Consider the following 11,151-nt stretch of genomic DNA (forward strand, 5'->3'; position numbering starts at 1 on the left):
ATTCATTAAATATCGAGGATTATTACAGCTGAAGCTTATGCCTCATAAATGAATGCTGGAAGATTAGAAATGGTATCTGACTCGTCGATGACAGCGGAGGTGATACTATTCTACAGAAGAGGAGGAAGCAGTGTCTGTGAGAACTATAGAGGAATAAGCATTCAAAATGTTTCTTATAAACTCTATGCAAGAATTATTAACAGTAGAATGAAAAGGATGGCTGACACCCTCCTGATGAAGAAACAAAATGTGTTTAGAAAGTGATCATTTTATAGTGACTGTTTCTGTTGCACAATAGTTAACTGAAAATGACAATAATACAACCTGGGACTCAAACTGAATTCATTTTACAATGTGAAGGGTACGTGTATTCTGACGGGTGTTGACATTAACAAAGAATGACTGATTAATGTTATGCTGAATTATAAACCAATATGAAAGGGAGATGTAGGTCAATCAAGAAACAGATGGCTTCAGTGAAGACGGAACAGGCTGTGTAAGCCTGCTCCATGACATGAAGCTTAGATGTGGTAATTTGAGTGCGCTGATAATATATTGCATCATTAAAGTACAATGTCTCAAAAAGTTTAATTCAGTTACCAATATATTCTGCAGAAATTTCAAAAAAGATTTTTGATGTTGAAAGTTACTTTTAAAAGAGTTAATATCATTTTCTTCTGACTTGACTACAATTTTAAGTTGTCAGGTTTTAAGCCTGGACCCTAATTGACACTGAATTTCATATATCACACAACATACAAGTAACTGCAACTGACATTTATTTATTTAATTTTTTCTTTAGTTCAACACCTGTGAGAGTGATGTAATGTCCCAAAACATGTTATAACATAAAATTTCCTTTATGAAAAGAAATCAGATGGAAGAATGTAAATAGCAATGTGCACAATAATAAAATGTTTAATTTCAGTTAACAGGGGCAGTGCACTCATAAGAAGTTGGGTGATGAGTTGATGAACAATGACAGAGCAGTGTACCATGTGATGGCCCAGCCAGTAGCTCCATTCTGCTGAGTCTGTGTGTAGCATGCTTATAGAACATTTAATTTTGATTTTCATATCAGTTTAGGTACAATGAAAGTACTTAGCTGTAGTGTTCGTGTTGGCTGACATAAAGTGTACACCCAATTATAACATCAAAAATTGACAGCAGTAGTTTTCTGAGCATTGAAATTAATCTATGGAGAGTCAGAAGCAGGAACAGTGGCCCAATGTGGAGCTAACCACAGCATTGACAGTTAGCAGGTTGGGCAATGGGTGGAGAGTGCAGCTCGGGACAGAGAGCGCACACAGTCTATGCTGCGAAGTATGTGTGTCCTCCTCTGTGCAGAATGGTTTGCGCTACCACAACTGGCAATTACTGCCTGTTCACCAGAATGATTTGGGGAAACCATGTGAGGGGAAGTCATAAAGTTTTAATGAGCTGCTTGAAAAATTGTCATGTAATTAACCAGCTGAAAAATGCCCGTCAGAGCACAAAAAAGGCAAATATGCTCCTCTTTAAAAGACTGACTGGTAAGTGGGAAAGACTCTGATAGAAAAGTGGGGAATCAGCTGCCTCATTCTGCTTTCCTCACCAACTATTTTGTCATACAAAACTTATTCATACTCTTTTAACATGGAACATTCTATATCCTTTACCCAATAATCCTTCACCAGTCTCTCGTTGTAGTGAAACCTCCATACTCGGCATCTCCTTCTCACTCCCACTGTCTCTGTCCCTCCCCCACTGTCTCCTTTTTCTGCCAAGTGCACTGCCTCCTGTCTGTCTTTCCTGGTCAGTGTCTTCCCTACTGTCACTGTTTTCGTCCTTTTCTCTCATTCTTCCTTACCAGTGCTGCTTAAACACTATCTGTCTCACTGCCATTGTCTTTGTCTCATTCTTTTCTTTCTTCCATTGCCATTGTTTCGTACTTTTCACTTACAGTGTGCTGTCTTCCCCATCAACCACCATTGTCTCCTTTTCACGCATGTGTTTGGGGGGGGGGGGGTGATTTGCTCAGGATTGTTTTGATCCCTAAACTGGGAAACTTTCAACACATGGGTGTTGGGGATGGGAGAAAGTGGAAAAATTTTCTTGTTTTAAATTTCTTCAGTCTGGGGTAGGGTTTCAACCCCCCCCCCTCCCCCCCGCCCCACCCTATGTATGGTCTCTCTCTTGCTCCCACTGCTACTATCAGCATCTACCTCTCTTTCTCCTTTACTGCCACTGTTCCCTCTCTATTTTGCTGCCACTCTCTCACACTGAACGTCACTATCTTCTCTCTCTCTTTGGTTCACAATGCTGTTGTCTTCGTCTTCCTCTTTTAATTTTTCACTACCATTTTCTCCATCCCACTATTATTGTCTCCTCTTTTTATTTTTCACTGCCATTTTCTCCATCCCACTATTATTGTCTTTTCTCTTTTTCTCTTTCAGTGGTACTGTCTCCTGCACCAGCACTGTCTCTCTGCTACCCACATTCAGTACTAAAAGTGCGAACATGTTTGCATGACAAATTTTTTGTTGTGGAAGGCAGAATGAGGATTAAAGAAGCTGATTACCTATTTTTCTGTTAGTCTTTCAAAGAGGGGGATGTTCCCCTTTTTTGTGCCCTGACAGTTTTTTCAGCTAGTTTCCTTCTTTGCCCTGTTACCACAGCATGTGCTGCTTACATAAAATTTATTTTGTAGGTCAGTAAAGTTTTGATGGTTTATTTATACCTTGACACATTTACATACTTTGGCACACACAAACAACAAAAAAGTTCACATAATATAGGTCAGCACAATGTCGTCTCCCATCCAGTGCAAGTTCATTTTACACTACTTTACATGAAAATGCACAACATTTTTAGACTGCACCTATAGTATACCAAAGAATGCATTGTTTGGTTTGCAAGCACAAAGAATTTTGTATGACAAAATTATTTTTTTTTTGTAAGGTGCTCATGCTGCTAGGTGGCGCCATCAAATAATTGTTAGGTCAAGACAGCACATTATCCAGAGACGGCATGTCTTAAAAAGTTTTATTGGTGAAAAAGTCAACTAAAAACATAGTTTGGTGACCTCAGAATCCTTGCCATGTGATTACTATGTCAGTTCAAAGTATATTTATGCCTCAGACTAGATATTACATGGATTAGTACGTTAACTTTGAACTCTGTATCTCGGTTACAAATAATGATAATGAAAAAAGTTTCAAGGTGTTCCCTAAGAACACCATTTTAAAAACATACGGTACGGTTTCAGCGATTTACCGCGAATATAAATTTAGAAGTGGGCATCCCCATGATTGGTACTTTTGGTGCCCAAAAATCATGGTTTTTCGGGATTTTATCAGGAACTGCTCATGAACAAATGTTGCTTTTATAAGCTGCCGAAGGCCCGTCCCAGACCACAACTAACGCAAGATAAGCAACCAATTTGCTCAGTTTGCAAGGGCTGACCCTGTACTTTTGGATACCTACAGTTTGCCTGTTCTTCAGATATGTTTGCAAATGGTCGCTGGGTCAAAGGCTATCCAAAACACATGGCACCTTATCTCTGTGATCAACAGAACCCAAGATAAGCACCCTTGAAAAACTGTATTTTAGAGTGCAGGTTTTTGGAAGAATTGACTTTTTGTTTGTTGGTAGGTGTATATTGGTACTGCTGTTAAACTTCGAAATCCTTCCACCACAGTTCTGTATCAAGCTACAAGAGGAGCCATGCTGTCTTGTTTTGGCTGCTCTGGCAGTGTATTCTTTTGTGTGGAGATTTCAGTGTATAGCAGTACTATAGACATGTACCTGGAAAAAAAAAAAAAAAAATTGGAGACCATTTTTTTCTGAGGTTGGAACTATTATTATCCCTTGTAGCTAAAGAAATCTCGTTGGCTGGAATGGGTAAACAAGCCTTGCAAAATTTTTGAACTTCCAAACATATTTTAAACACACACAATTCTATCACCATCAAATTAACAGTATTGTTTGCTGTTCCATTTGACTTGGTGAATTAAATTCCCATAACACGTTAAGTGGGCATACAGTATTCTGGGAAGGAATAAAAGCAGATTGTCTAGAGAGAAGCTTTCAACCTAGGGTTTCAAATCTGCTGTTTGTCATTAACAGTCTACTTAAGTATAAGGAAATGTGTATTGTAAATACACTGCCAGGAAGCGAGGAGACTAGTACACTTAGAAAGACGTCAGATTTTGATCTGATGACTGGATATGGCACCAGGTAGATAGATGTACTGATTATGGTTTCAATGTCATTTGCCAACAGATAGCACAGTGGCATAGCTACTAGAGAGACCTTTGTGTGTACCCTTTAATACGAAATGCTCACAGCTGGAAGGCTCAGTTTCATGCAGATGTGTGAAGTAAGCAGGCAACCATGCCACGGAGACGCACTCGTGCTTTATACAGCCAAATGAGCCATTTTGAAAGAGGTCAAATTGTGGCCTTCAAAGTGGCTAGATTGTCCTTCTGGAGAATTGCCACACAAGTTGGACATGCTGCGTCAGTCGTGTGACAGTGATTAGTGGTCAAGTGAACATTCTCACACCGGAAGATAAGGTTCTGGATGTCCACACAGCACAGTTGCCCACCTGGATTGTTGTATTGCAAGGGCAGTAGTGGCAGATCGTACAGTTACACAGCACAGATAATAGTGCTTCCAAGCGCAACATGTCAACACGAACTGTTGCAAACCGGTCATTAGCAGTGGTATTCTACTAACGCCACAGCATCTGTGTGCATGCTTCGCCGGGTATCGTCACAGGATCGCTTCTGAGGCAGTATGGCATGCCATGGTGTTATGCAGTGAAACCAGATCCTGCCTGCATGCAAGTGACGGTCATTTGTGGGTATGTCATAGACCTGGTGAGCACTGTGTTGTAGAGTACATTCGTCCAGGACACACTGGCCCCACCCCAGGCCTTATTGTCTGGGGAGCGATAAGCTGCACCTCTCGTTCACCTTTGGTTTTTCTGTTGTGGGTGCTAACCAGCACTTTGTACGTGTAGAATGTTCTTAGACCAGTTCTTTTGCCATTTTGCAACAGGAAAGTGATATGTTGTTCCAACAGGATAATGTTTTCCCCCACACTGCCTGTGAAACTCAGTATGCTCTGCAAGATGTGCAGCAACTACCCTGGACAGCATGATCTCTGGACATATTGCCAGTTGAGCACATTTGGAATATGATGGGATGAGAAGTGGCTCACGAAACTAGCCAACCAACAACTCTTAGGTATAGCAGGCATAGACAGTATACGCCATCTGTACAATTGATTGGCAACAGGGAAGAGTCCTCATATGAGGACAGTAAGAACAAAAGCTACTACATCTTACATAGAGCATTTATTAGTAGTATAAAGAATACATGAGAGAGAGTACAATATTTTGAATTTTATTTTGTGTAATGAAATTGTTTCATGCACTCAGGGCACACAGCATTGAAGTATAATTCATTGGGTACAGAATGCAGGTGTTCTTCATTGCAATCTCTGCTCTTTCTAGCAGACCCATATTATTTCTTTTGTTCACTCATCTTATTGAGTATCTAGGCCTTTACTAGTCACATTTAGCATGTGGCAGGAAATCCTCATGAACCACATAAGGTTTCTAGTGTCATTTCTGCAGAGAGCAACCAGAGAATCCATCATGTGAACCCCTCTCATTTGCTCATAATCTCTAAAATTCTTTTCCTTTTGACCAAACTGGGTGGCTATACTTTCAGGTTCTCTTTCAACGTATGATAAATACAGTAGTCAACAAGGAAGTTGTCAATCCATCTTGTCACTGTAACGACCTCTTAGAATTTCAGTCTCAGTGTTGTTTCTTATAATTGTTACTGTGTCATCAATATTATTGTCAGTATCACTTGGAGGACATATCACAAGTAACAATGAGGGGGAGGGGGTCTGCTTCAAGTGATGAGCCATTGTCAGTCATCATCCAAACCAACTCATCGTTTGACTTGGCCTCCAAAATTTGTATAATTTTTGCGTCACTTATAACCTGGTGTTACTTTTTTCTTCATTTGTACGAATTATACCATCCTGAATAATTTTTGGTTGATGAATGCGGCCTTTCTAAAGGAATGATATAGCTTCGCTTACGTTTGAGAAATAACTCTGCAAATATTATTCGTTACGTGTGCGTATTTGAAACTAATTGTCTGAGGTTTGGCTAAAACCACTAGCTGCATTTAGTGTATATCAGAAATCACTACTAGACACAGTACTACATATGATAAAATACAGTATTATAACAGCATAAAGGGGAAGAAAATCAAAATTCTGTATGAACTGAAGCCACTAATGGAAAGTCCTCATATGAGAACACAAGAGATTATTACGAAAATCAATACTTATACGATTCAGATATCTGCAACACATATTATATGATCTATAATAAGTAACAAAAATGCATTACAACACATACCTATGCAGAGACAGCAATATTGTTCTCGCTGATCAATGTAAAACTTTCATGACACAGCTTCGTGGCTACACCAAGGATAGAATGACTAAACTAAGCCTCCCATACGCCAACGACTTACACTGCCATCTTGCGGGTATTCTTTGCTCATGTAAGTTACCTGCACTTTGTCACCTCAGGCTTCAAAGATGAGAGAGATGCTGCCAAAATGTAATTTTAACTAGTTTGTACCTAGAAAATTCCTGGGAATCAATGTGTATAAATATGAGATACAAATAAAATAATCACGGAAAAGTTTGGAATAATTATTTAGGTTTCTTGTGAAAGTTAATGAATGAAGAGCAAATGTGTTTGTTAGAGCATGTTACTCTGCTGGCTTTTTCTCAATGTACAACATAGTAAATATTGTATGAATATGTGATAAAGCAGCTAATGGTGAGGTCTTTGTTGTTCTGTTGTTCATTATAGGTATATCGTGATGCGGCGTGTCTTCATGATCCTTTCCTTGTTGTACCTGCTGCGTTCCATCACGATGTTTGTGACAGTCCTTCCTGTAGCCAGCACAACATATTACTGTTCACCTAAAGCCAATGCTACAAATGGGTACATAGTGGCTCAGAGGGTGTGGCAGTTGATATCTGGTTTTGGGCTTTCTATTAATGGAAAGCACACTTATTGTGGTGACTACATTTACAGTGGGCACACTGTCATTCTCACCATGAGTTACCTCATTATTGCAGAATGTAAGTAAAAACTTTATGTTGATTATAGCTAGATGTGAAAAGGCTTGTCGCAGAAGTTTATTTCCAGTTTACTGTGCAGTGGAATCTTCTTACACCTTAATCAGCATCTTTTCTGCAAAAAATGTTGATGCAAGAGCTATAGAATCCAGAACTGGGAATAAACTTGTGGAAATGTGCTGTACTTTGCGCAGGAAACTTGTCTGATCCAGTAATTGTAATTTTGTTCTTTTCAACCAATTTTCCTGCACCTGCAGACTTTCAGTGTAATATATGATGATTAAAATAACACAGATAGTGGCACATAGATCTTCATTACTATGTTGCTCAGTAAGGAAAATTCGTGTACTATATGAAGTTGTAATTTTTCAGATTCACCAAAGCGCTGCTTCCCCGTTCATTGGATTTCGTGGATTGTTTCTGTCGTTGGGGTTATTATGGTGCTTGTTGCTCATGGGCATTATGCTGTTGATGTTATTATAGCGTACTATGTTACTACAACTTTGTTCTGGATGTATCACACTTTGGCAAACAATGCTAATTTGAAGGTGAGTATAATCTAAAGCTATAGTGATTGATGCCAAAAATAAATGTTAAGCTGTGTTACATTTTGATTTAAAAACTTTTATTGACTTACCGTGATTAGGGAGCAAATAATGAACCACACTAGGTGATGCACAAATGTTCTGTTAGTTTTCACTCAACTGCATATTGTAGTTATTTTTTGTGTTAACAATGAAATAAGAAAAAGATAATCACTCCCTGTAGGGTAGGGCTTGTGCAATTTGCTGAGCTCTTTATGCATGTTTGTTGAGTGAGGGGGTTATCTTTTCATTCCCTGTAAATAATTATTGTATTTGTTTAATACATAATGTAAAAGTACATACAATATATGTAATGTTTCAGCAAAATGGACCAAACAATTTCCTTGCAAGGTTGTGGTGGTTCCCAGTGTTCCGGTATTTCGAAAAGAATGTCGGAGGGCCAGTTCCGCGGCAATATGAGTGGCCCCTGCCTTGGCCGAGATGGTGCCATGGCAAGCACCCCAACAGGAACAGTTAGTGATTACTACAAAACTGTTTTGTATACCAGTGTGCTTGCATTGTTTCATCATGCACAATTCAGGGAACAGTGTAAATTTGGTGAAATATTTATTTCAACTCAACGGCTGGAATACTTTAAAAACATTTTATATGTGAGAGAGTGACTTTTTAAGTGAAAGACTGAAAACGCAAAGGGAAATATATAAACATGAGCGACAAGGATTCTAGGAACATTAGTATTATTCAGCAGTAACTGGCTCTTGTGTACTGTTCCTGTATATTTTGCGTGTGCCGCCGTGTTCCTATTTTGTAATAATTTATTGAAATAAAAAAAGAAAAAAAAAACTGTTAAATGCAGATACATGAGGGGGTAAAGAGAGTCTGTGTTCACGTTTGTTACATCGAAACTTGGAGGGGGGAAACTGCTACTACAAAAATAGTGTGTGTGTGTGTGTGTGTGTGTGTGTGTGTGTGTGTGTGTGTGTGTGTGTGTGTGTGTCAGGGGAACTGTAGTGTTCGTGTCTGTGGCGCAAAAAGAGTTGTGCTACTTTGTTGTTGTGATAGCAGATATTTATTTTATGCTCTACCAGGGAGATGGAAGGGATACTGTCTGTATTTGTTCAATTTATTATACTTATTGCCTTAATAATCAGTTTCATCTTTTGTAAATTTTATGTACACCAATACTGAGAGCAGCACACAAACTTATGAGCATCAAGAGGGGGAATACAACAGTGTACAAATCACTTTTAATTTATTACATCTAGTACACTTCCTGCATTGCGATATTTTGTGACCTTTAATGTCGTGGAACTTCATATTTCTTTTTTTTTTTTTAGTGTTTTTGCAGCTCAGTTTTCCAACAAGTGTATATTTTTGAGAAATTGTATTTTCAGTCTTATAATAGTGTGACCACGAGTAAATGTTCGGCAAAAACTATTGCACAACCAAAAGTATTATCATTAAATAAGGTAACTATGATAGTTGCACTTTTATTTCAAACAAAACTCAAGAGTGTACTCCATTTAATGGAATTTGTATTCTGTGTGTTTTGGATAAAGGAAATAACTTCCTTTTCATTGTAAGAAGCTACTGATACATACATTTTTGTAACTGTGCCAATTATCTGCAGTGGTAAATGTTTGCAATTAAGAAAACAAATATATTTCAATAAAATAATAAGAGTGATTGCTTTGACTTACATACATAGTGGAATATTTAAGATAAAAATATACATAACATATTTCAGACAGGATGTGATGAAGATTCAGTCAGTAATTTTTGCCCATTTGGAGTACATTCTCACTGCCATTACCCGAATGATTAAACTTCAGTTTCACTTCTCTGGCTGTTCGCTCTGAGGTTTGTCCATTGGCTGTATATGTATGTGAATAGCTTTTTAAATGTTTTACATTGGACAAGGACTGAATTTATGGTTTGAAGGAGAAAAATGGCTTTTATTTTAGACTGCAGCTGATTTTTCTCTCTCATCACATCAGCTTTGCGTTTGTCTCAGCATTTCATAGCTGTCTTATAAAATTATCAAAGTTTATTGCCAAATGGTTCTAAATATCTAACATGTTTGTGTGTGTCTCAAGATGGTGTTGCAACATGTGGTGATAATAAGTCTACACATAGCTTGGTTGAACTATCCTGTCTATGTGCACAGTGCTGACATAATCACTGTTGTAATGGAGTATCAGTGATTCTCCTTAAACTTTATTTTATCATTAAGAAATTTCTTCCAAAGAATAATCTGAAATTCGAGTTCTTGAACTTATTAAAGGGCAGTTTATCCCTTTGATTAGTATATTTCTGTAGAAATTTGCTATTTTTTTATAAACCCAAACTAGTCTAGAATTTTTCATTATGTGGAACTCCACATCTGTATATTATTGGACTGGAGAGGAAAAGCTTCCATCAGTTTCTTTTAAGTGTGTCTGTGTGTACTGATTTACTTCTATTGCAAAACAGAAAGAAGCTATAATAATATGCGAGATGTAACATGCACAGTTCGATTTTTTGTAGTGCATTTGATCCTTGGAACATCACCGAAGTCGTACTCCCTTCTAGCTGCTTATCAAAACAGTTAAAAATGCAGAAGAGAGTGAGTAAACTCGTTTTCAGTTGCAGTTTTCTGAGAATTACTCTCTTAAACTTATTATGGCTTCTACGTGTTTTAGGCACAAATAATACTTAAAAGTAACAGGTGGCAGTTATTTCTCCAAGTCTAGACTAGAATAATTATGTGTGCCTTGCAAATACTGTCCAAACAGAAATAAAAACCTTTTTCTGACTATCATTTCTGATATTTTTTGGAACATGAATAAACAGTTATAAAATTTTTTACTGGCAGATGTTTGTATCTAAAGTATTGTTTCTTCCTGATCTTGTGTAGAGACATACCTCTTATTTTCCTAAACATAGTGTAAAACAAATCTATTATTAAGGAAATATTTTTACAAGAGTTAAATTGAAGAGCTTTTATTTTAAAGCAGTGTTGTAATAGTTAAAGGATTTATGCAGTTTGCGTATCATTTCAAAATAAATAAATATATATATTCTTTATTGGTAAGCCAGCTCTTGGTTAGAAATATTAACTGCTGGTTAAATATATGTGCTGGTGTTGACTTTTATTAAGATTATTTACCAATTACCAACCTTGTATTAGGTGTAAATTTAATAAAAATGTACACATTCCAGTTGAAAATGATTTCAAACTGTAGTGCAACCCAATTACAACCCTTCACACACATTTACTTAAATTGACATTTTTTTTCTGCATTTGCCCTATTGTGCTTTGTTCTGAAATTAGCATTTTACCAATCTTTGGAGCAGGTAAGTAATTTATGTATAGCAGCAAAATAAGTTTGTTTAATTAAAACACCGATCTTAAATGTACTTGGAACAGAGTGAAAAAAAAGGTAGGAAAACCAAATTGTTA

The 11,151-nt window shown here is 37.4% G+C and overlaps 1 protein-coding gene across 3 annotated transcripts in view; it reads left to right on the plus strand.

Annotated features, from left to right (window-relative positions):
• Positions 1 to 10,885, plus strand: part of LOC126458236 (phosphatidylcholine:ceramide cholinephosphotransferase 2-like) — a 326,386-nt gene extending 315,501 nt beyond the window's left edge. For 2 of the 3 annotated variants that reach the window (XM_050095136.1, XM_050095135.1), the window contains exons 5-7: positions 6,893 to 7,167; positions 7,537 to 7,712; positions 8,071 to 10,885. In XM_050095136.1, the coding sequence (XP_049951093.1) occupies positions 6,893 to 7,167; positions 7,537 to 7,712; positions 8,071 to 8,226 (607 nt within the window). In that variant the 3' untranslated portion in view covers positions 8,227 to 10,885. The remainder of the gene's footprint in view (positions 1 to 6,892; positions 7,168 to 7,536; positions 7,713 to 8,070) is intronic. The other variant, XM_050095137.1, reaches the window with a different exon arrangement.
• Positions 10,886 to 11,151: the final 266 nt, after the last annotated feature.

Source organism: Schistocerca serialis, chromosome 2 (genome assembly GCF_023864345.2).
Source record: "Schistocerca serialis cubense isolate TAMUIC-IGC-003099 chromosome 2, iqSchSeri2.2, whole genome shotgun sequence".
Taxonomy (NCBI): domain Eukaryota; kingdom Metazoa; phylum Arthropoda; class Insecta; order Orthoptera; family Acrididae; genus Schistocerca; species Schistocerca serialis.